This window comes from Chiloscyllium punctatum, chromosome 2, assembly GCF_047496795.1.
Source record: "Chiloscyllium punctatum isolate Juve2018m chromosome 2, sChiPun1.3, whole genome shotgun sequence".
Lineage (NCBI taxonomy): Eukaryota > Metazoa > Chordata > Chondrichthyes > Orectolobiformes > Hemiscylliidae > Chiloscyllium > Chiloscyllium punctatum.
This window is the reverse complement of record NC_092740.1, coordinates 126,209,861-126,236,040: the sequence shown is the minus strand read 5'-3', so window position 1 is coordinate 126,236,040 and position 26,180 is coordinate 126,209,861. Positions and strand designations below refer to the sequence as shown.

Below are 26,180 nucleotides of genomic sequence, written 5' to 3'. Positions count from 1 at the left end.
GTACGTGCAAACTCCACACAGTCAGTCACCTGAGTCGGGAATTGAACCCAGGTCTCTGGCGCTGTGAGACAGCAGTGCTAACCACTGTGCCACCATGCCGCCTAGAAAAGTTAGGGTCTGAAATGCTTTCTTGAAATGCTTTGAGGGGGCCTGGCCTGGTCCATAACACCTAAAGCAGGGGAAATAGAATGAGGCGTAACAGTACAGTACTAGGAATGGTTCGATTTTACTATATGCTTCCACTTTCATAACATGGTTTGACTCCAAACCTATCTCAGTGCATCTGCTGCTGAGACCCTGAATACCTGATGTACTTCCGCACACAATTATTCCGAAGTTCCCGGCCAAGCTACAACCCTCCATAAACGGAGGTTTGCCAGAACTCTGTTCCCTGTACCCTTACTCTCACCTAAGTCCCACTCACCAATCTCCTGAATACATTGATTCCCAGTCTAGAAAATGCTCACATTACTTTTCAAATTACTTTATTGCCCCATCCTTACTCCAACCTTTTAATCATTGTCAACCCTAAAATTCGGAGGCATGACCTCGTTCTTCCAATTCTGGTGATTTAACTGTCCCCTTTTAGGAATCACACACTATGGCAGCCGTGCCTACAGTTTTTAGTCTCTAAAACTCCCAGAAATCTCTCTCCCTCTCCCATTTGAAGCATCCTTAAAGCTTACCCACTTGACCATGATATTCACACCGTTCCTCTCTTCTATATATGGCCTGGTGTCAGGTTTTGCTCTGGGATAACTTATCATATTAAAGATGCTATGTAAATTAAAGTTACCATGTACCCCTTAAACTTGCTCCAACCCTGAGACTGTTAGATATTCTCCTGCTGTCATTCTCTCAAAAGATGTGACAGCACAGAGAACTGGTGTGTCACACACTACACAATTACTTGAAAAAAGCATGTTGTTTATAAAATCAATGTCATGATCAACAAAATGTTCAATTCTTTTAATATTTTCAGCAGAATAACAAACTTTGCTTAAGAGGAACACTGAAAAATTCAAGCATTATGCAATCTTGAATAGTAAGATCGGAGGTTAGGCAACAGGTTTTCAATCATGGTTACTAACCAACAGGTTACTAATCCTCCCTGGTAATTAAGTCGTTCTGCTTCAGGAAGATGCCCTCCTTCCAAGGCCTACTGTCTGGAGACAAACACTGGGTGTTCAAATCACGGCTGAGATCTCAGTTGGAGTACTGTTTCCAACACTGGCAACACTTCAGGATAGACTGTGCAGAGGGAACACATTAGATTTACTACGATGATGGCATGCAGTTTTTTGTACCTAGCCCTATTTATATTGGTATGTGCTATTAGTTCTTTGCATTCAGATGTTCAAGATCACTTCAATAAGTCATCAAGTTGAATTGTGCTCCAAAACACATCGCTGCTGTTATAAAACAGAAAGTGATAACTTGGACACAGCAAAGCTTGACAAACCACAATGATTCGCTTTCACTAGTGTTGGTTGAGGGACACATATTGGCCTTCCTCATAATAATGCAAAAGATCTTTTACATCCATTTGTGGGGGCAGTTTAACATCACAGATGGAGAGTCGGGTCATGCAACACTCCAAGTACTATACTGCACTGGTACCAGTTAGACACAGTCTGAAAAGCTTGAACTCTCTGCCTTCTCACACGGGGCAGTGTTACTGATTGAATCATAGCAGAATAATTTGGTTTCTTAAAATCTTTTACAAAAGCTAAGTATCACTATTTTCAGTCATTCCTTCTGTTTCTAACAGTCAAGTGTGAGAGAATTTACCCCAGGGTAAACTAACATTTACCAGGGGCATTGAAAGAATCAGAAATCAAGCCAGTTCTCCAGTCAGCATTTAACTGTCAACAGTGGATAAATAATCAATAAACAAACATTCTGAAGGCTGCATTCAGTAAATTACCTCTTTACTAACCACAAATACAGCTAAGTTTCTTTCAAGCAGGCTCAAATAATCCACAGATACTGGTTAGGAAATGTCTAAATTGAAGATCATGCATTTGTTAATATTAACTGTACTAAACAAATCCCTGACCATCCTATTAAAATTAACTTGTTGAGACCTTAAGTAGAACAATTGATGGTGCAGGCTGATGCATTTCTATCAGATTCATGCATGTTCTATGATGCAGAACCAACAAAAAGCTATTGATTTCAATCACAAAAGCTTCTATTGACTCCCAGCCACAAAAGCCTCTTAGAGAGAATTTCAGATTCCCACCATATGCATGAAAAAGTACATCCTGATGATATAAAAGTTGAGAGTTCACACCCATCAGCAAAGTTTGAACAGGCTAACACTCTTTTCTCTGGAAAGGAGGGGTGGGGGGGGAAAAGAGGCGATCTTGATCACGCTCTTAAAAACTATGAAGAAGCTTGATAGTGTAGGTATAGAGATGGGTGTGGGGGTGGTTGGGGAGAAAGTTCATAAATCGGGGCATAAATACAAGATGGTCACCAATAACTTCAACAGCAAATTCAGAAGGAAACTTCCTACCCAGAAAGTGTGGAACTCAATGGAAGTGGTTGGGTGAAATACTGTAAACGTATTTAAAGAAGAAAGATGAACACAAGGAAAGAGGAATAAGAAGTTATGTTGAGAGAGGAGATTAAATGAGCTGGGAGGTGGTTTTGGGAAGCAGAAACTGAACATTGCCAGTGCTTATAAGAGTAAACTCTCTATGACTTTATACATGAGGGAATACAAGACAGCTTTTGGTTCTCCTTTGTATTCCAGTCTTGTTGAAATTAATGCTAACATTGCAGTAACATTTTTAATTGCTTTTTCAACCTGACCTGTGGCTTCTAGAGATCTATATACCTGGCACACCCAAATGTCTTTGCACCTCCACAGTTTCTAGTTTCTTGTTTAGATCCAAAAATGACAAGGTGTATTTTCTAAAGTCAATGTTAGCAGAGCATTCAACATTGAACTCAATCATAGCCACTGACTTAGTTTGTCTATTCCCTTTGTAATTTCCTTCTCCAATTGTGTAACAACTTACTAGATCTTGTATGTTTTGGGTGAAACATTACGTAGGCACAAAATATCCTATCTTTCTACCTGAAGACAAACAGTGATCTCCCATCATTCATTCCTCAATCAATATCATCAGGACAGGTTATTTGGTTATTACCATTGTTTTGTGGTCTACAACAGCAAACAAACTTTCAAAGAACACTCCAATTGAAAAAGCTCTAGGGATCATCCTAAGGTTGCAAAAGATGTATAGAACCGACTATGCAACTCTCCATTTATCTTTCAACCTTTGATAAATACAGTAAATGAATGCCTAGGGAACACCACTTGTCTGATCCTACCAAACACAGGACATACCATACTCTCTGTCACATATTACCCAACCAATTTCCAAATAATGTGGCTAGAACTTCCCAGTTTAGTACTGAAGTATTTATCAATATTTTGTCCTAGATTCTTAGGATTCTTGAAAACTGATTTCTTTCTCAAATGATCTCGGCAACTAATTACAGAAAATGAATGTTAAAACCATACACTTCAATATGACATAGGTAAAGGAAACTGCTTCCAAAATTATCTACACAAATCATAACTTAAAAGACAACAGAAAATGGACAGATGTTGGAGTTGGGGAAGCAAAGATGGGTGATTAAAGGAGAAAAAAAAAGCTTGAAACCAAACATGAAAATACTTTTGAATAAAGGAGACTGCATTCAATGCAGATACTCGGGAGGAAACATTTGATAATGGATATAATAGAACGAATAGTAGTAGAACGGTGAACTAATAACAGAAAATATTAGAAATACTCAGCAGCTCTTAAGAGAGAGGATTAGCCTTACAAGTCAACAACCAGTAGTAGAATAGAAAGAGGCACCACTAGCTGAATAACCGCTTGTTGTTGAATGTGAAGACTACACATCTCCTTACCTGGTCCGGAGGGCTTGCCAGGCCGCGTCCACATCTGCGTAGAGGTTCTTCTCAGAAGGTTTCCCAGAACTGGCGCCGTAGCCCGAGTAATCGTAGGAGAAGACGTTGCAATTGATGCGGGAGCCCAGGCCGATGTAGAAACTGCTCATTTGGCCCAGGTCTACTGCGTTGCCATGCGAAAAGAGCAGGGTGAAGCGAGCGCTAGGCGAGCAACGAATGAACATGCAGGAGATGCGGTTGCCCCGGCTGGTCCGGGTCATGAAAGCCTCGATGGAGTCCTTCTCCCGCTGCGAGTACTGCCAGTCGGCCCGCTCGGACAGGTGCAGGCTCCAACGACCCCCGGCCTCATCGGCCAGCAGCGCATATGTCGGCTCAGGGGGCAAAAAGGCCAGCTTGGAGGCAATCCGACCAGGGCACGGAGGGCAGCAGAACAGGCAGCAGAGTTCACTCAGAGACAGGTTATTCATGGCGAGGATGTGAGAATGTGTGTGTAGAAAAACCCTCGCCCTCAGTCAAATAAATAAATAAATAATTCCAGTGATTGCAGAGTTCAACATGAAACTTTGTAGAGTGAATTCTCACAGACGATGAAATCTGTTGCAGTACATGATCAATCCGACAATGAAAGACACCGATTCAAGCAATGGATAAAAAGCAGTTAAAAAGCAACCCGATCTTGCGTTGTGCAAAGGGTTTCCTGCGCCTCATCGATCCAAGTGGACATAGAGGGACAGAATCAGGGTGTAAACTTCAGCCGAGGATCCGAGTCATTGATCGGGGGGGAGGGGGGAAGCCTCTCCCTCTCTGCAGCCTCAGGACAGGAGCAAGGAGGCACCGAAATAATCTACACACAGGGCTCCTGCTCCGTTTGTCTCTCCCCACCTTCTCAGGCAATGATTCGGCGATATTTTCTCAACAACCTGCTGCAACGATGGGATTCAGGAGGCAACACAAAGCCCGCTGGCCTAAGGCTAAAGGTGAATGGTGGAGAGGGGGAAACGGAAACAATTGCCTGCGGAACCTCCGCCGGGCCCCGCACCTTCCACACGGCGAATAAAACAAAGGAATATCCCCCCTGTTCCCGCACCCACTCGGGCCCCGATTCGTCACGGCCGCCCTTCTTTCTTTACTTCCTTCACAATCACATCCGTGATTCCAGTACTAAACCCGCCAACCAAGATATTTCCATACTTTCTCTTTTTTTAAATGAAGTGGGAGCGGCAATAAAACGGAGCCGCCTTTTGAAACTCGTGGGGAGGGGAAAAGAGCCGTTAGCTTAACGGTGCGCATGTGCAGCTGGCGCGTCTCGAAGGTAGTGCGCACGCGCAGCTTTCACGGAGGCGCCGGGTGAAGTAGAGCATGCGCAGTTGGTTGTCTAGGGCACGGCGCGTCGAAGAAACGCATGCGCAGTAGAAACGCCTGTTAACGGATACGGGAGCCGACAAATGGGCGCGTGCGCAGTTGGGACGGTAAAGCGGGCAGTTCCAAAGCAACAACAGCCTTCCGCCGACCGTTCGCCTCTGAGAAAAGGTGAAAGCTGGTGCCCAACAACTCCCGCCCCATTTTCGATTCTAATTGGATGACAATCGTTGATTGATGTCCCGATGCGCCAGTCAGCACGTCGGCTACTGGACACATGATCCAAGTCAGCTTGAGGACGCCCGGAGGTGGGGCATCATGGAATTGCCTTTTGTCCTGGGTCATCACGTGATCTCCCTAACCTTCCGACATAGTTGTAGCTGATGGTTTGTACATGTGGGCTTGCTGCACCATGTCATGTTTTAGTCCAGCAGTGTTATAATTTGTCAAACTAGATTATGAGTTCCCAGAAAGGAAACGTTACAAGGAAGAGAGCACAAAAACATCAGAACGTCGTTAGGTTCAAAAATGACAAATATGACAAAAGTGAAAAGATGAAGGTAAGCAGGTTTCATTGGCAGTAGTTTATTTTTTTCCCCCCAGGTTAGTGTCTTTCATTTTCACAAATAATACCATGATTTTTTTTTTTGGTGGAGTAAATAAGAAATAATTGTTTCCAACATCAAAGTGATTTGGTTAGCAGAAGACAGATTTAAGGCAATTGACAAAACAATCAGATGGAGTTGAGCTTTAAACAAAACAGCGAATTTTATTGACTGCTTTGAACGAAAAATTTGTGGGGGCTGATTCAAATATAACTTTAAAACAAGTTTGGATAAACACTTGAAATGGCTGGATGGAGTGGCAGTTTTGAATGAGAGGGTATGGGACCAATTTGATAGCTCTTCAATGAGCATGGTGAGCTAGATTTCTAGAAATGATGGGCTGAATGGCCACTTGTATTGTCTCAGTGAAAGAAAATTCTGTGTGTGGGCATCTTCAAAAGAGTTACATTGTATTAGACAATACTAAATTGCCCTTTAATGAAACATGCAAGGAGCTTGCACATTCAAGAATGGGATCTACACTATCTTTGAGCAGTTGGGAGTTCTACCTTTCAAACTTGATTAAGGAAGCATTTGAAACTTGAAGATGTTATAAGGCAAAAAGGTTTGCATACAGTTCAAGAGCTAAACAAGTTTCATGAGTTAATCTGCAGCACATCTCCTTCGGATTGAGGGACTATGGAAGATTACAAATAGATCTTGACCAGTTGGGTCAGTGGGCTGAAGAGTGGTAGTTGGAGTTTAATTTGGATAAATGCAAGATATTGCATTTGGTAAAAACGAACAAGGGCAGGTCTTCTACAAGTAAAAGTGGGGCCTTGGGTAGTGTTGTAGAACAGACACTTAGGGTATCAGATTTGTAATTCTTTGAAATTTGCATCACATATAGTGATTAAAAAGGCATTTACACACTTGCCTTCATTGTTCAGACCTTTGAGTACAGGAATCAGGACATTATTGTTGAGGTTGCACAGGGCATTGGTGAGGTCTGTTCTGGAGTACTGAATTGAGTTTTGGTTGTCATATTATAGGAAGGATATTATTTAGCTGGAGAGGGTTCAGAAGAGATTTACCAGGATGTTGACTGGAATGGAGGGTTTGTGTTATAAGGAGAGGCTGGATAAAAGAGGCTTTTCTCTCTTGTTTGGAGGTTGAAAGGTGGCCTTAAAGAGGTTTATTAAATCATGAGGGGTCTAGATAAGGTGAGTGGCAAGTGTCCTTTCCCTAGGGTTGGGATGAGGGATTTTAGTTATTTGGAGAAAGTGCAGAAGCTGGGATGCTCTCCTTCGAGCAAGGTAGGGGAACTTTAATAGTGTTGTTCAAGACTGTGATGGGTTTGCTTAGAAAATGAGCAGCAGACTGGTCAATAACAGAAGGCAGGGCAAGTCAATAATAATCTTTGAAAGGTAAGTTGGATTGGTGAAAAGATACTTATAGGGCTCTGGAAGGGAGTGGGGACATGCAATTAATTGGATAGTTTTTCAAAGAGCCAGCACAGACACAATGGCCCAAAATTACTTGACTGATTAAATGTGGGTGCTTAAGAAGGGAAAATTCAGCACTGACCAATTACTTACATCACAATTCTCTTTTTATTTTAAAACCTCCAGTGCTTTGGAAATGTGAGCTATGGGCCATGGATCTCTGGCACATGGGACCATTTTGCTTTCCGTGGGTAAAGGCACTTAAATATTATAATAACTGTAGATCAGCCTAGCAATGTCGTGGGTACAGAATGCTCACTGAGTTAAGATATTTTCCTTGTACTTTGTGTGTCTGTTCATGGCTGAAACATTTGAAGTGGTTTGAATTTTTAAATTTTGTGTGTTATTGAGGTGGGAGAGAACATTGTGCTATAAGATTTGCTGTTAAGGAATTATAGCTTGAATATACCTATTAACAATGGCCCAGTGGTTAGTACTGCTGCCTCACAGCACCAAGTACCCGGGTTCAATTCCTGCCTCGAGCAACTGTCTGTGTGGAGTTTGCACATTCTCCCCATGTCTGCGTTGGTTTCTTCTGGGTGCTCCGGTTTCCTCCCACATTCCAAAAGTGTGCAGGTTAGGTGAATTGGCCATGCTAAATTGCCTGTACTCGGTGCATTAGTCAGGGGTAAACGTAGGGGAATGGGACTCGGTTTGTTGCTCTTCGGAGGGTCGGTGTGGACTTGTTGGACCAAAGGGCCTGTTTCCACACTGTAAGGAATCTAATAGTCATAGAGTTGTACAGAATGGAAACAGACCCTGCGGTCCATGTCGACCAGATATCCCAACCCAATCTAGTCCCACCTGCCAGCACCCGGCCCATATCCCTCAAACCCTTCCTATTCATATACCCATCCAAATGCATCTTAAATGTTGCAATTGTACCAGCCTCCACCACTTCTTCTGGCAGCTCATTCCATACATGCACCACTCTGTGTGAAAAGGTTGCCCCTTAGGTCTCTTCTATATCTTTCCCCTCTCCCCCTAAACCTATGCCTTCCAGTTATGGACTCCTCGTCTCCAAGGAAAAGACTTTGCCTATTTACCCTATCCATGCCCCTCATAATTCTGTAAACCTCTATAAGGTCACCCCTCAGCCTCCGATGCTCCATGGAAAACAGCCCCAGCCTGTTCAGCCTCTCTCTATAGCTCACATCTTCCAACCCTGGCAACATCCTTGTAAATCTTTTCTAAACCCTTTCAAGTTTCACAACATCTTTTCGCTAGGAAGGAGACCAGAACTGCACGCAATATTCCAACAGTGGCCTAACCAATGTCCTGTACAGCCGCAATATGACCTCCCAACTCCTCTACTCAATACTCTGACCAATAAAGGAAAGCATACCAAATGCCACCTTCACTATCCTATCTACCTGCGACTCCACTTTCAAGGAGCTATGAACCTGCACTCCAAGGTCTCTTTGTTCAGCAACAATCCCTAGGACTTTACCATTAAGTATATAAGTCCTGCTAAGATTTGCTTTCCCAAAATGCAGCACCTCGCATTTATCTGAATTAAATTCCATCTGCCACTTCTCAGTCCATTGGCCCATCTGGTCCAGATCCTGTTGTAATCTGAGGTAACCCTCTTCGCTGTCCACTACACCTCCAATTTTGGTGTCATCTGCAAACTGTACCTCTTATGCTCACATCCAAATCATTTATGTAAATGACAGAAAGTAGAGGACCCGGCACTGATCCTTGTGGCACTCCACTGGTCACAGGCCTCCAGTCTGAAAAACAACCCTCCACCACCACCGTCTGTCTTCTACCTTTGAGCCAGTTCTGTATCCAAATGGCTAGTTCTCCCTGTATTCCATGAGATCTGACCTTGCTAATCAGTCTCCCATGGGGAACCTGGTCGAATGCCTTAACACTGATGCACTCTAGCTATTAATATATTGGCTGCATTCACATGTATATCCAAAGTTACTAAAGTTGAACCTTATGAAAAGCCCCTACATTTCTACTAGTTAGTTGCTAGGACAGGGCCCCCAAAGTGTGAGAGGTCACAAATTAAAATTTGGGGGTCACAAAGCCATGAGGCTCGACCCAAGTGAGTAGGTATTAGGCAATTTTACATGCTTGCCTTATTTTTCAAGTTGTTGTCATGGCCTAAGTTACTCAAACCTGATGTCTGTCTCCTGCAGCAGTGAAAATGGTAGCCCTCACAAACTTTTGAAAAGAACAAAATATCACCTCTGAGACCCCTACATTCCACATCCTGCATAATGTACTGAGGTCCCTCCTTTCCCGACCTGTTCTTAGGTCTCACTATGATGTCACAACAGCTTTCAAGCCTTGAAGTTGAGTTTCAGTGGCAAAATATTTGGGAAGCTGTCATCTAAGACCAACAAGATGTGGCGTTCACATTGGACACAATTTAACCATACCTTCCCATGTTCTTCATATTTTACCTCGAGTCTCATTTCATATAGAAAATCCTCTGCTTGCAGGTAAACTTATTAGTCTGCTTAACATGGACTCGTTTGAGGTCATTTTGCCAGGCTATTTTTCCCTAAAGAATTAATAAAATGTTGAGTTGCATAGCTCAGAGACTTGAATTTACTTGAAATTTCTGATTGTAAAGTTGGGAGTGATATTCATTGAGCTAACCTGCTTCCTGTAAAGGAAAATTACTTACAAAATATATTCAGTCTAAAAATATAAATTCAACTTGGCCCAAATGATTCATTGTTTGTGGCCCCACATGAGTCTCGTTCATCTCATCTTGTCATATCTTTATATGACATTCTCCTTCGTCTCTATCCTTTTTCACCTTAACTGGATCTATATTACTGACCCCAAAACACTCCCTATGGTTGAGAGTTCTACATTGTCACTGCTGTCTTGATAAATTTGGTTTTCCTGAATTTCGTGTTCAATTTATTAGTGATTTATTTTGTATTGTTGACCCCTAGAATTGGTGTCCTCCCACAAATGGAAATATCTTCTCTATACCTACCCTATCAAACCCAAAGCCTATAATCAGGTTATCTCTGCTCAACCAGTTTGTTCAATATTTCTTGTTAGTTCTCCAACATGCTTTAAATTCATTGTACCTTCTCCAGATTTTGAAATTTGGATTTTTAAATTGCATTACTACATCAAATCTTTCATTTTTCTTCCTCCCAGCAATTAAATGCAATGGTGCATACAGGTGTCTGTAAACATTGTAAGGATGTGTTGGAATGGAAAATAAAATACAACAAATATAAGCCACTTGGCCAGGCTCGGAAATGGTAAGTTAAATGTTTCTTAGCTTCTGTTCAAAGACAGTCTTTGTGCATTTTTACCAACTGATCTTCAATCAATATCACATTTGTAGTAATTTGAGTACTGTGAATGGTACTTTTTTTTTGTCATGCTTTCAAATGATCACTTGTTTTGCTCTCTATTTTATATTGTCCCTATAACCCTTGAAAACCCTATTAGTTTTCCATACGAATCTTTCGGTTTGCCAGTTGCATCAAAAATGTGTTAATGGCAATAAAGAGGGAAACTTACTTTCAGAAATTGACTTGTAGTGCCTTGAGACACCTCTAAAGCATTTTGCAGTCAACAAAATGGTTTAAAGGGGAGACACTATCTTAGCATATTGTTTGATGTTGACTCGGTCACCCTTGTGTGATTTTCTTGCAATGTCCAAAAGTGGTTTTAAATGTTTTTCTGACAAGGAAATGAGGATGATAATAACAAACCTCCAACAATATTTGAAGTTACAGTGCACATGAAGACTTCCTTAACAGTGCCATATGGTAAGCGTGAGAACATTATGATCCTTGCTGTTATTAATATTGAACAAGTGGCATCCCAGAATAAAACTTGTTTTGATAGATCATGTGCTCAGTTTATTTTTGTCCAGTTAACATGGTGCTTTGTCACTGAAATATATTCAACACAGTGAAGAAAGTTACCTCACAGTACAACAGATTCTTGATCAGTTGGGCCAATGAGCCAAGGAGTGGCAGATGGAATTTAATTCAGGTAAATGTAAGGTGCTTCAATTTGGAAAAGCAAACCAGGGCAGGACCCGAACACTTATTGTTGCTGAACAAAGAGACCTTGGAGTGCAGGTTAATAGTTCCTTGAAAAAGGAGTCTCAGGTAGATAGAATAGTGAAGAAGGGGTTTGGCAGACATTCCTTTAGTGGTCATAGAGTATAGGAATTGGGAGGTCTTGTTGCAGCTGGACAGGACATTTGTTAGGCCACTTTTGGAATATTGCATGCAATTCTGGTCTCCCTACTATAGGACGGATGTTGTGAAACTTGGAAGGGTTCAGAAAAGATTTACAAGGATGTTACCAGGGTTGGAGGATTTGAGATATAGGGAGAGGCTGAATATGCTAGGGCTGTTTTCCCTGGAACGTTGGAGGCTATGGGGTGACCTTGCAGAAGTTTACAAAATCATGGGGGGCATAGATAGGATAAATAGACAAGGTCTTTTTCCTGGGTTGGGGGAGTCCAGAAATAGAGGGCATAGGTTTAAGGTGAGAGAGGAAAGATTTAAAAGGGACCTAAGGGGCAACTTTTTCCCACAGAGTGTGATGCATTTATAGAATGAGTTGCCAGAGGAAGTGGTGGAGGCTGGTACAATTTCAACTTTTAAAAGGCATCTGGATGGGTATATGAATGGGAAGGTTTTAGAGGGATATGGGCCAAGTGCTGGCAAATGGGACTAGACTAGGTTAGGATATCCGATTGGCATGGATGAGTTGGACTGAAGAGTCTTGTTTCCATGCTGTATATCTCTAACTCTATGACTCTCAGTCTGAAAATGTTTTTCTTCAACAACAGCATGTAAGATTATTACACAAAAGAGAGAGCATAAAATAAACACTGTTATATATCTAAGGCAGTTACAAAGATCTAACACAACCCACAATACAAGTTTTGACCTGTTTCCAACCACTATCACATCCAGTAACTTAAATCCAGAGAAATTGTACTCCTCTCCACTATTTTGTTATCTGTTTGATCTTTAGCATCTGCAGAGCTTTTATGCTGCCTATTTGAATCAGTTTCAACACATGTCCTTGGTCTTTGTGAGCACTTTGTTCTTGTTTCAAAGTAATCGTAGTTAGCTTGGACTAATAATCTCTGTTATCTTGTAACTCAAATCATGCTACATCTTTAGTAAAGAGTGCAATGAAAGAAGAATTTACAACTTGCATGCAGTTGGACCAATATGCAGAACAACCTTGAGTATTTGAATATCAATTATCTGAATTTTGGATTATATAAACAAGATCTCATGGTCCCTGTACATGCATTTTAATTGAAGTTGGAAAATTCTATTCCTCAACCATTTAATACATCATTTTCTAAATTTCAACAGGAATATAGATGCAAATATGCTTTATTAAATAATTAACTCGACATGACATCACAGTTAAGTGTTACACTTTTTATAAAAAGGCTTTTCAATACTTATTCTCTGAGGACAAAGGTTTGTGACTGTGAACACACAAGAACAACATATGTGCAAGCCCGAGCTGTGTGCGCAAACCGTAAGATTCCCTCTCAGATTGACTCGTTCTGTTTTGCAAACCCAACAATTTTTTTTCCTCAGCTCATTCTGCAGAGTTAAGTTAAACAATGCACTGCCACTTTTCATTTCAATTGTTTCTTCCTCCCGCTATCCCATGACGACTTTTTTTCAAACAAAAAGTAGTTCAATATCTTTCAGCTGACAAGAAAATTCAATGTAACTTTTGTTTTGATGGAGAGAGCAAGTCGTAGTGGTTAGCACACGTGAAAATAAATGAGAGGAAACCTGAGGAAAATATTACCGCCCCTAAAAAAAAATTGGTGAGAGGACGAAAACTGAAGTCAGCGAAAACATCTTCCCTCTCTCTCTCGTGTTCCCCCTTTGTTTTGCGCCTCTCTCTCTACGGGCTCGGCGGTTGCTGAGGAGGAAGGGACAACACTTGGTTAGCCTGGATGGCGGGATGACACTGAATAGAAAGATGCCAGATGTTGTCGAGGACCGGGATAAAACCGAGGAAAATGTCAGTGAAACATTTCACAGACTTCAGTCAAACTCTAGCCAAAAAGTGATTTTATTTGTAAAATATCGTGAATGTTTAAGCAATATCCAGTGTTTGTACACATTTTATCAATTGAATGAAATAAAAACTCTGTAAACATACTGAACATAATTATGTAAAAAAGCATGGCTTCCTTTGTTTACAATCAGATAAGTTAACGGAACACAATACTCCCTGCCCACCTCGTTCGGGTAATTGAGGTTGTTCTATAGAACCATGTGGTCACTACAACAATCAACAAAGTAAATTTTCAAATCTCCAGCAATGAGCTACTGAGGATCTGAAATCTGAATACAGGCTGTTGTTGTCAGGAACAACAGTTTAATACATGCTCTTACTAACAACAAAATGGCTTCTTAATGCAAGTAACATGACAACATGGCTTTAGGCTGCAAATTGACAATTCTGCTTAAAGTGGCTTTTAACCCTGCTAAAAGCTGCATTCTTCAATTAACCATAAAGTACTGAAACAAAGATTAGAAGACAATGCTTCCTTTACAGCATAGAAATGACTAGACAAGATAAGATATTACTAGCCATCCTAACTGACCTTGCAAGTGCAGGTGCAAAGGGAGATAAAGAAGCTTGGATGTGTAAACAAAAAGTTGGTTCCCAGGAAACGTCATTGGGTTAAGTTGCTGTCAATAATGTCAATTTTTTATTAAATTTGATTGGTAATTGTTTTGAATCTGCTCTGTAACACCATGGTTGTACTTCTTTTCAAAAATGATATGGAAGTGTCTTTGCCTTAAGCCATGTGTGCAGTTTCTCATAGGGACACAGAAGTGTTTACCTCTGTGTTGCTGGACAAGGTATGGACAAGGCCATGGTGATAAGAAAGTGTGAAATCTTACAGAACCAGACTGAATTGCTAGTGTTTATTGACTGATCGCGGAACTGAGACCTCTCCCCGAGGAGTCCAGATCTTTACTACAACTCAGGACAAATAGATCTTCATGGGTTGACTGAGAAAGAGAAACTGATTTACACTTTTGTTTTAAAAAACTGGATACAAGTTTCATCAATCTATTTGGGAACATTTTCAATATAAGCAGCATAGATACATTGAGGTGGCTTAGGGCTGACAATGCACTGATCACACAGAGGCCTCAGCTAATGGGGGTATTCCGTTCAAATCCAACGGGGGTAGCTCCTGGAATTTAAATTCAGTTAATAAATCTGGTCTCAGTAATTGTGACCGTGAAACTATGATTGTTGTGAAACGTGATCCCACGGCACCCTTTTTTTTAGGGAGAGAAATCTGCCAGCCTCACTCAGGCCCACATGTGACTTCAGTACTATAGCAATATTGCTGATTTTTAACCACTATCTAAAATACCCCAGCAAGGCAGTCAGGTCAAGGACAAATAAACACTGGCAACAAATGTCGCATTTGGTGGTGCCCCCACCTCCCATGAAAGAATTTTTAAAAAGCGACTTGGTGCATTGGGGGTTATCTTGTCTGGGTGAGTGAAAGAGAACTGAGGCTATATAAACATTAGGTGGAGCTATTCGGCTAAAAATGTGTTTTTTGACTTAACGTAACTCAGTGGGGCTCAATAGTTTCATATTGGCTCAATCGTGTAATGTTTCAATGAGAGTTTTGATACTGTCATTACTATAGAGCATAATCTTAGATCAGTTATCAATCATTTAATTCTGATATGTCATTTTTTTTTAAAAAAAGGCAAGTGCTGCAGCCAAACAAATGTGGATGTAAGTTCACTGTTTAATGTCAGGTATCACCCATCTGAAACACAAAGGAGACCAGAAAAAGCTTTTCGCAGAGGGTCCCAAGTCTTTGAATCTCTCTTTCTGAATGGGTGGGAGTAGGGCCCTTGAACATTTTTAAAATGAAGGTGATTGATTCTTTTTAAAAAGAAGTGAAATGTTTTCAGGGCTGGGTGGGAATGAGGATTTTTAGTTATAATCAGATCATTCATGACTTAGTAGAAGGGCAGAGCATGCTCAAAGCACTGAAGAGCCCATGAAGAAAAGTAGTGGACCCAGCACCGATCCTTGTGGCACACCACTGGTCACAGACCTAGAGTCTGAAAAGCAATCCTCCACCACCACCCTCTCTCTTCTATCTTTGAGTCAGTTCTGTATCCAAATGGCTAACTCTCCCTATATTCCATGTGATCTAACCTTGCTAACCAATCTGCCATGACGAACGTTGTCGAACGTCTTGCTGAAGTCCTTATAGTTCACGTCCACCATTCTGCCCTCATCAATCGTCTTTGTTACTTCTTCAAAAAACTCAGTCAAGTTAGTGAGTCATTATTTCCCACACACAAAGCTATGTTGACTATCCCTAATCAGTCCTTGCCTTTACAAGTATATGTAAATCCTATCCCTCGGGATTCCTCTAACTTGCCCACCACCGATGTCAGGCTCACTGGTTCTATAGTTCTCTGGCTTTTCCTTCCCACCTTTCTTAAATAGTGACACCACGTTTGCCAACCTCCAGTCTTCCAGCACCTCACCTGTGTCTATCAATGATACAAATATCTCAGCAACGGCCCCAGCAATCACTTCCCTAGCTTCCCACAGAGTTGTAAGGTGCACTTGATCAGGTCCTGGGGATTTATCCACCTTTGTGCATTTCAAGACATCCAGCACCACCACCTCTGTAATATGGACATTTTTCAAGATGTCACCGTCTATTTCCCCACATTCTATATCTTCCATGTCCTTCTCCACAGTAAACATTGATGCAAAACACTCATTTCATGTCTCCCCTGTCTCCTGTGGTTCCACATATAGGCTGCCTTGCTTATCTTTGAGGAGTCCTATTCTCTCCCTAGTTATCCTTTTGTTCTTAATGTATTTATAAAGCCTGTTTGGATTCTGCTTACCCTATTTTCCAAAGCTATCTCATGTCCCCTTTCTGCCCTCCTGATTTCCCTCTTAAGTATGTGCCTACTGTCTTCATATGTTTCTAAGGATTCACTCTATTTCTTGTGTCTATACCTGGCATGTACTTCATTCTTTTCTGTGACCAAGACCTCAACTTCTCTTATCATCTAGCATTCCTGATGCCTTGCCTTTCACTCTAACAGGAACATATAGTCTCTAGACTCTCGTTATCTCATTTTTGAAGGCTTCCCATTTTCCAGCCGTCCCTTTACCTGCAAACATCGACACCCAATCAACATTTGAAAGTTGTTGCCAATTGGCCTTCCTCCAGTTTAGAACTTCAAGTTTTAGATCCAGTGTATCCTTTTCCCTCACTACTTTAAAACTAACAGAATTATGGTCACTAGTCCCAAAGTGCTCTCCCACTGACACTTCAGTCACCTGCCCTGCCTTATTTCCCAAGAGTAGGTTGTTTTACACCTTCTCTAGAAGGGACATCCACATACTGAATCAGAAAATTTTCTTGTACACACTTAACAAATTTCCCTCCATCCAACCTTTAACACTATGGCAGTCCCAGTCTATGTTTGGAAAGTTAAAATCCCCTTCCATAACACAGATAACAAAGATCTCCTTACAAATTTGTTTCTCAATTTCCCACTGACTATTGGGAGTCTGTAGTACAATTCCAGGAAGGTGATCATCCATTTCTTATTTCTCAGTTCCACACAAATAACTTTCCTGGACATATTCCCAGGAATATACTCCCTGAGTACAGTTGTAATGCTGTTCCTTATCAAAAATGCCACTCCCTCCTCTCTTGCCTCCCTTTCTATCCTTGCAATGGCATTTGTATCCTGGAACATTAAACTCCCAGTCCTGACCATCACTGGGCCATGTCTCTGTAATTGCTATGATATTAAGAGTGTGGTGCTAGAAAAGCAAAGCAGATCAGGGAGCATCGGAGGAGCAGGAGAGTCGACTCCCTCACTCTTCAGATGCTGCCTGACTTGCTGTTCTTTTCCGGCACCACACTCTCAACTCTAATTTCCAGCATCTGCAGTCCTCACTTTTGCCTAATTGCTATGATATCCCAGTCCCATGTTGTAAGCCATGCCCTGAGTTCATCTGCCTTCCCAAGAGGCCTAACAAGGCCTCTTGCATTGAAATAAATGCAGTTTAACTTACTCCGCTTTAACTCCACTTTGTTCCTGCCTGCCCTGACTGTTTGTTTGACTTGTTCCTTTTCCCAACTGTACCAGTTTCAGACTGATCTCTTTCCTCTCTACCTCAGTGAGTCCACCTACCCCCCAAACTTACTGGTTTAAATCCTCTCAAGCAGCTCGAGCAAATCCCGGGGACCTCCTTTTTAAATTTCGGCCTAACACCTTATATTCTCCCTTCAGAATCTCATCCTTTTTCATTCCTATGTGGCTAATTCCTATGTATATAACAGCCTCCTGCCAGCTCCAGTCCCCTTTGAGAATATTTTGCTCTCTCTCCAAGATATCCTTGATCCTGGCACCAGGGAGGCAACACGCCATTCTGATTTCTGGCTGTTAGCCCCTGACGAGAGAATCCCCGATCGCAACTGATCATTTATAACCTAACATACCTCTGGTTACATTAGAGCCAGTCTCAGTACCAGAAACTGAGCTGTTTGTGCTACATTCCCCTGAGTTCCCATCCCCCTCTACGTTTTCCAAAACAGCATACTTGTTTATGATGGAGATAGCCACGGGAGACTCCTGCTCTACCTGCCTCCCTCTCTTACCTTTTCTGGAGGTAACCCACCTGATTGTATCTGTGGTTTTTCTCCCTTCCTATAACTGCCATCCATCCAACCGCACCCCCCCCAACTCCAGTAAATTCCTCATTGCCCCAACTGCTGCTCCAACGATCCATGCAATCTGATAGGGTTTGTAACCAAACGCACTTAATGCTGACGTAATCGTTAGTAACGTGGAAATTCTGCCTAATCTCCCAAATCTGACAGGAAGAGCACATCATTCTACTAAAGGCCATCTTTGCACTTTAACAATCTTCAGAAAAAAGTACAGTCTTACAGCTCTAAAAATCACCGCTCCATGCTTACTTACTACCTACGTTTTATATTTTTAAATTTTAATCAAGAGACAGATCTCAATAAAACATATAACCAAAACAGGCAGCAAGGTTACACTTAAAAATCGTGCACTTATCTGCTCCTGTGCAATGAGTTCTCCCATCCATGTTCCTCCAAGGTCAGCTATGAATTCCAGAGTTTGTTCATTTTGCTTAGACGCAATCTGTCCAGAAATGCTTGAACTCAAACAGCAAAGGCAGTAGCTGTGCAGATTCACAGCTGTGTCAGACAGCAGTGTAGGTCGGTCTCTCACACTCACTCTCTCGCTCTCACGCATACACGTACACGCACGCTTGCTCACTGGCCATAAGTGCGGTAATTTCGATCTTGGATTACCTAGAATCGTTCATTTTATCTTGGTCTTCTGACATTATGAACAGGTTATAACGGGGTAAATAGATATTGAATTATTTTCCTCATCAGCAAAATAGTGGTGTGGACACCAAGCTTATCACAAACGCTTACTCTTTCAAAGGGTAATTAAGATAATTGCATTGAAGTAGGGGAATAACAAAGTTCATGGGGAGCTAGTACAATGGAATGAAAGCAGCTGGTTTCAACTATCATAGAATTGAGGGGTAGAGTGGCTTGTCTCTGTGCTGACATTTCAATAATTCTGAATAGAAATGCAAAATATAAGAACTGAACCTTTAAATTACTGTTGTACATAATAGATGTCTGTTGTTCTGTTAAAATATCAGCAGTGTGCAGCTTATACAAATTTTCTTATTTCCTTTTTTTATTTCTGTTTAGTGTTAAATGCCTTCAGAAAACAGTGAAGGACTCTTACCACATTATGTGTAAACCCTGTGCTTTCAAATTGGAACTCTGTGCCAAATGTGGGAAGAAAGAAGAGATTGTGTATCCGTATGTATTTTTTTTGCAACACTTTATAATTGGTGAGGAAATAATGGAATCTTCCAGATCCCAACAGGAAAGATCATTTTCATAAGCCAATGATATCCTATGGTCCTAAAGTTGGAACTTTTATTCTTCTGGTTTTTATTTTGTGTTCCAGTAACATGGACAGTGCAGGCAAGGTCATGCTTGTTGTCCATCCCTCATTGCCCTTGCCAACCAAGTTCTCCTACTCTACAGCCAGCAATGTAATGTTGTTCAAGCTACATAGACTCATTGAATGTTAACACCACAGAGGATAGGCGTGACTGACTTTGTGCATATGTCAGCTGTGAGAGAAACTCAGTTAGTCCCATACCAGTGCATGTTCCCTGTGGCCCTGCAAACTATTTCTTCAGATAATTGTGCAATTCCCATTTTATTGAAAACTTGAACTGAACCACCGCACTGTCAGTCAGTACGTTTCAGATCCTAAGTAATTGTGGGCATTTTCTTTAAAAAAAAGACTTGCTCTCAATGTCTCTGGTTCTTTTACCATTCACTTTCAATAGATGTCCAATGGCTCTTACTGCTTCTGCAAATAGGAGCATTTGCTCCCTATGTATTCTCATAGCTTTGAAGACCTCTTTTGAAACATCTCTCAATCTTTCTTTTAAGGGGAAGAACACCAGTTTCTTGAATCAGTTAAGTCTTTCCTCCCGGGAACCTTTCTTATTCAACCTTTTCTACTCTGAATGCCAAAATGGGCCACCAAGGCATGTGCAGATGAGACCACAATTTGCTGTGACAGGCTTCAGGATTGGTCTGTGCACAGGCTGCTCCATCACTGCAGTGTGTAGAAAGCTCCACCCTTTTAGTTGTTTAAAGCAAGAGCCCAATCCGCTGTGCTGACCCAAGTGAAAACGAACTGCTGGAGAAGCTCAGCAAGTCTGGCAGCGTCTGTGGAGAGAATATCGTTTTGAATCCAGTGACCCTTCTTTGGAAAGCACTGGCCTCAGCTACTTCTCACGCTTCCTCACATTGATTCAGTCCATGGCTGAGTAGAAAGTGGCTGCTCAAAAGGAAGAGAAATGTCGATCAGCCAAGATCCCAGTGTTTATATTGTCAGAGCCATATTTGTGACAGATAGCTGCTGCTACAGCTGGGGCAGTGGTGAACAGAAGCATTTAATACAAGATCTTCATTGATATGATGTGTTTCTGGACCATAGTATATGCTATGAGTCTGTTAACCAATAGATTAGTGATATTCGATCAGCAATGAGCAGGATGTGCATCCTCAGTAGCAGCTGCCTTTGTCAACATTAAGCTGACTCGCATATGCATGGTGGTTCATAATGGAACAATATTTCAGAAAATCTTGATGCATTTCAGAATTGGAAGCAACAAACAATTTTATCTTCAAAAATATGACAATTCTTTCAAATAAAAGCTGGTCATGTAATTTTGGGTCCAAGGTAAATCCATTGCAAAAACTGATGGGATAGTATTTGTTAACATAATCCATGGTCATCAAAAAGAAGCCAGAAACTATCCCCCCCCCCTCTTTTTTTTATATAAGCAAACATACAACTGATAAAGAACATAACATCAAGTTAGTACATTTGCTTTAAAATAATTATCATCTGTAATAAAAACAGGAAATGCCTGGAATGCTTCCCAAGTCTGGCGACATCATTGGAGAGAGAAACAGATTTAATGGAACTGATTTTAACTTTTTTTTAAATGAATGGGTTTTGAGTGAGTTAACCATTTCAAGTCAATTAGCTGTCACTGCCAATATTGACTGCACAATCCAGTTCCACTTGTAGAAGGACCCAGACTGCAGACTGTCCCTTAAGGGGCACACAGATATAGCCGGAGTGAAGGCCCTTTCTTTCCTTCTTACCTGTTTGCCAAGGATTAAGTCCAAGTTGAACCTATAGGTGGTCAGTGGGCCCAGAAGCAGAGAGATGAATCTGCTCACTTGTCCAGTCCCTACCATTGCATGAACTGTGGAAGTGAAGCGCAGGAAGAAACTGAGGAGCAACTTGTTCAAACAGTGATGGAGGAGGCTGCAGTTGTACTCATTGGACCAAAGTATTGAACAGTGTCTCATCCAAATACCAAAACATATAGGGGTTTTCTTGTCGATACCGTGAGGTTTGTAAGGTGCCGAATTGTGTTCTGTCTCATTCATTCAAAGTTCATGTGTTAATATTATCCCACATTTTTGAGACAGAGCAGAAGTCATCTCAAGACAGCTTTATAGATTGACTGACTGTTTAAGGACACATTCAAGCTTGTAGCTGATCATCCTGCCAGACCAGTGACTGAATTCGGTGCAACATATTCCCTGATGTATTCGCCATTATAGAGTCATAGAGATGTACAGCATGGAAACAGACCCTTCGGTCCAACTCATCCATGCCGACCAGATATCCCAACCCCAACCCCAATCTAGTCCCTCCTGTCAGCACCTGGCCCATATCCCTCCAAACCCTTCCTATTCATATACCCATCAAGATGCCTTTTAAATGTTGCAATTGCACCAGCCTCCACCACTTCCTCTGCCAGCTCATTCCATACACGTATCACCCTCTCAGTGAAAAAGTTGCCTCTTAGGTCTCTTTTATATCTTTCCCCTCTGACACTAAACCTATGCCTTCTAGTTCTGGGCACCCCCACCCCAGGGAAAAGACTTTGTCTATTTTTTCTATCCATGCCCCTCATGATTTTATGAACCTCTATAAGGTCACCCCTCAGCCTTCGATGCTCCAGGGAAAACAGCCCTAGCCTATTCAACCTCTCCCTTTAGCTCAAATCCTCCAGCCCTGGCAACATCCTTGTACATCTTTTGTGAACCCTTTCAAGTTTCGCAACATCTTTCCGCTTGGAAGGAGACCAGAATTGCACGCAATATTCCAGCAGTAGCCTAACCAATGTCCTGTACAGCCACAACATGACCTCCCAACTCCTGTACTCAATACTCTGACCAGTAAAGGAAAGCATACCAAATACCTTCTTCACTATCCTATCTACCTGTGACTCCACTTTCAAGGAGTTATGAACCTGCACTCCAATATCTCTTTGTTCAGCACCACTCCCTCGGACCTTACCATTATGTGTATAAGTCCTGCTAAGATTTGCTTTCCCAAAATGCAGTACTTCACATTTATCGAAATTAAATTCCATCTGCCATTTCTCAGCCCATTGGCTCATCTGGTCAAGGTCCCATTGTAATCTGAGGTAACCTTCTTGGCTGTCCACTACAACTCCAATTTTGGTGTCATCTGCAAACTTATTAACCTTACCTCTTATGCTCACATCCAAATCATTTACATAAATGTTTCCTGGCTTGTCCTTACCGGCTTTCTTGAACAGTGGCACCACGTTAGCCAACTTCCAGTCTTCTGGCACCTCACCTATAACTATCGATGATACAAATATCTCAGTAAGAGGCCCTGCAATCACTTCCCTAGCTTCCCACAGACTTCGTGGGTACACCTGATCAGGTCTTGGGGATGTATCCACTTTTATGCCTTTCAAGGTTGAATCATTTATGTAAATGATTGTCTGTGTGGAGTTTGCACATTCTCCCCATGCTCCGGTTTCCTCCCACAATCCAAAGATGTGCAGGTTAGGCGAATTGGCCATGCTAAATTATCCACAGTGTTAGGTGCATTAGTCAGAGGGAAAATGGGTCTGGGTGGGTTACTCTTCGAAGGATCGCTGTGAACGTTTGGGCCGAAGGGCCTGTTTCCATACTGTAGGGAATCTAAAACAAAAATAATGAAAATTAGTGGACCCAGCACCAATCCTCTGGTAGTCCACTGGTCACAGGCCTCCAGTCTGAAAAACAAGCCTCCATCACCACCCTCTGCCCTCTATCTTTGAGCCAGTTCTATATCCAAATTGTGAGTTTTCCCTGTATTCCATGACATCTGACCTTGCTCACCAGTCTCTCATGGGGAACCTTGGCAAATGCCTTACTGAAGTCCACATAGATCGCATCTACCACTCTGCCCTCATCAATCCTCTTTGTTACTTCTTCAAAAAACTCAATCAAGTTTGAGAGACATGATTTCCCATGCATAAAGCCATGTTGACTATCCCTAATCAGTCCTTGCCTTTCCAAATACGTGTACATCCTGCCCCTCAGGATTCCCTCCAACAACGTGCGCACCACCAACGTTCGGCTCACGCGTATATAGTTCCCTGGCTTGTCCTTACCACCCTTTTTGAGCAGTGGCACCACGTTAGCCAACCTCCAGTCTTCCGGCACCTCACCTGTGACGATCGATGATACAAATATCTCAGTAAGATGCCCAGCAGTCACTTCCCTAGCTTCCCACAGACTTCGAGGGTACACCTGATCAGGTCCTGGGGATGAATCCATTTTATGCCTTCCAAGACATCCAGCCCTTCATCCTCTGTAATATGGAATTTTTCAAGATGACACCATCTATTTCCCTTCATTCTATATCTTCCATGTCCTTTTCCACAGTAAATACTGATGCAAAATGCTCATTTAGTATTTGCCCCATCTCCTGCGGCTCCACACAAAGCCGGCCTTGCTGATCAGGTTTGGGGCAAGCACTATCAGGCTGGTGTAGAACCAGTATTCTACACAATCCCCACTGGAGAGTTCAGTTAAAATTCCCCCTTTATTACTGCAAATTGAAGAATTCAATTTCCTGCCAATTAGGGGCATATTTAACTACCTTACTAAGTTAATTTACTTTCCCTCTGTGGGAAAGTTCCCAACCACATTGTGCAGATTCCACCAATAAGGACTATTTCAACTGTAGGCTACAGGCATTGTTAATCACCTAAGTTTAAAAAAAAATGCTGAATGTTTTGTTTTGACACTTGCAGACTCTAATCCTTGTACTGAAGCCACATTCTATACTATCTTCTATAACTCAATTGTCTATTTATCTGAATATTAAAGCATCCTTAGCAATGTGCAATCTCATTCAATGGAACTGATCTGTTCAGTGAAACGTAGTACCCACATTGGTGGCTAATGTTGCTTTATTTACGTTAGGGAGCTAAAGCTGGATGAACGTTGGATCATTCAGGAGGCTGAGGGGGTGATTGAGAGGAATTATAGAGAGGCCATCACACCTAGGTTGCAGGTTATAGGGAGCTGGGTGATGATCAAGAGAGGGAAAGGGAATGGGCACACAGTGCAGCGACCCTCTGTGGCTGTTCCCCTCAATAATAAATATACCAGTTTGGATACTGTTGAGGGGATGACCTACCAGGAGAAAGACTCAACGGCCAGTCTCTGGCACTGAGCCTGGCTCTGTGGTTCAGAAGGGAGGAGGGTGAATAGGAGAGTGATTCTGATAGGAAATTCAATGGCGAGAGGAACAGACAGGTGGTTCTGTGGTTGCAAATGAGACTGCTGAATGGTATGTTGCCTCCTGGGTTCCAAGGTGAGGGATGTCTCGGACTGAGTCCCTCAGATACCTAAGGGGCAGAGAGAGCAGCCAGAAATCATGGTCCGCATCGGTACCAATGACATGGCCAGGAATAGGGATGAGGACCTGAAAAAAGAATATTGGAAGTTATGTTGGATTCTAAAAGGTAGGATGAGCAGAGCAGTAATTTCAGGATTGTGACTGGTGCCACGGGCTAGTGAGGCGAGGAGCAGAGAGCACGTGCAGTAAAACATGTGGCTGCAGGGCTGGTGTAGGAGGGAGGGCTCCAGATTTTTTTTAGATTAGATTACTTACAGCGTGGAAACAGGCCCTTCGGCCCAACAAGTCCACACCACCCCACCGAAGCGCAACCCACCCATACCCCTACATCTACCCCTTACCTAACACTACGGGCAATTTAGCATGGCCAATTCACCTGACCTGCACATCTTTGGACTGTGGGAGGAAACCGGAGCACCCGGAGGAAACCCACGCAGACACAGGGAGAATGTGCAAACTCCACACAGTCAGTCGCCTGAGGCGGGAATTGAACCCGGGTCTCTGGCGCTGTGAGGCAGCAATGCTAACCACTGTGCCACCGTGCAGCCCGTAAATTTGTGGATCATTGGGATAGCTTCTGGGGCAGGTGGGACCTGTGCCAGAAGGATGGGTTGCACCTGACCTGGAGGCACCCCAGTATCCTGGGCGGGAGGTTTACGAGATCTCTTTGGGAGGGTTTAAATTGGATTGGCAGGCGCGTGGGAAGCGGAGCTACAGTTCTGAGGATGGAGTAGCTAGTGAACAGCCAGATACAGTATACAGAGAGTCTGTGAGGAGGGATAGACAGTTGATAGGGCAAAGGTGCAGTCAGTGTGATGGATCAAGGTGTGTCTATTTTAACATAAGATGTATCAGCAATAAGAGGCGTTGAGCATGGATCAGTACTTTGAACTATGATGTGGCCATTACAGGGTCAGGAAGGGTTGTTGGATGTTCCAAGGTGGAGATGTTTCAAAAGGAAAAGGAGGGGAGGTAAAATAGGTGGGGGAGTGGCATTGCTGATCAGCAATAGTATCACAGCTGCAGAAAGAGAAGTAGTGTAGAGGGTTTGTCTCCAGAATCAGTGTGGGTGGAGGTCAGAAACAGGAAAGGAACAGTCACTTTACTGGGAGTTTTCTACAAACCCCCCAGTAGGAACAGAATGGCAGAGGAGCAGATTGGGAGACTGATTTTGGAAAGCTGCAGAAGTAACAGGGTTATTGTTGTCGGTGACTTTAACTTCCCTCATATTGATTGGAACTTCCTTAGTTCAAATAATTTGAATGGAGCAGTTTTTGTCAGGTGTGTCCAGGAAGGATTCCTGACTCTATATGTAGGGAGGCCATATTGGATTGGTGCTTGGCAACGAACCAGGCCAGGTGTCTGATCTCTCATGGGAGAGTATTTCCGTGATAGTGATCACAACACCCTGACCTTTCCAATAGTCATGGAGAGGGATAGGCGCAGCCAGTATGGGAAAGTATTTATTTGGGTACAG

At 42.3% G+C, this 26,180-nt stretch overlaps 2 protein-coding genes across 5 annotated transcripts in view; one reads left to right on the top strand and one right to left on the bottom strand.

Annotated features, from left to right (window-relative positions):
* abhd17b (abhydrolase domain containing 17B, depalmitoylase) overlaps positions 1-5,229 on the bottom strand; it is a 67,532-nt gene extending 62,303 nt beyond the window's left edge. The window contains exon 1 of the mRNA XM_072588150.1: positions 3,935-5,229. Coding sequence (XP_072444251.1) covers positions 3,935-4,401 — 467 coding nt within the window. The 5' untranslated portion in view covers positions 4,402-5,229. The remainder of the gene's footprint in view (positions 1-3,934) is intronic.
* A 161-nt stretch (positions 5,230-5,390) lies between these two features.
* Positions 5,391-26,180, top strand: part of c2h9orf85 (chromosome 2 C9orf85 homolog) — a 45,014-nt gene continuing 24,224 nt past the window's right edge. The window contains exons 1-3 of one of the 4 annotated variants that reach the window (XM_072588151.1): positions 5,391-5,853; positions 10,479-10,585; positions 19,132-19,245. In XM_072588151.1, the coding sequence (XP_072444252.1) occupies positions 5,752-5,853; positions 10,479-10,585; positions 19,132-19,245 (323 nt within the window). In that variant the 5' untranslated portion in view covers positions 5,391-5,751. The remainder of the gene's footprint in view (positions 5,854-10,478; positions 10,586-19,131; positions 19,246-26,180) is intronic. The other 3 variants (XM_072588152.1, XM_072588154.1, XM_072588153.1) reach the window with 3 other exon arrangements.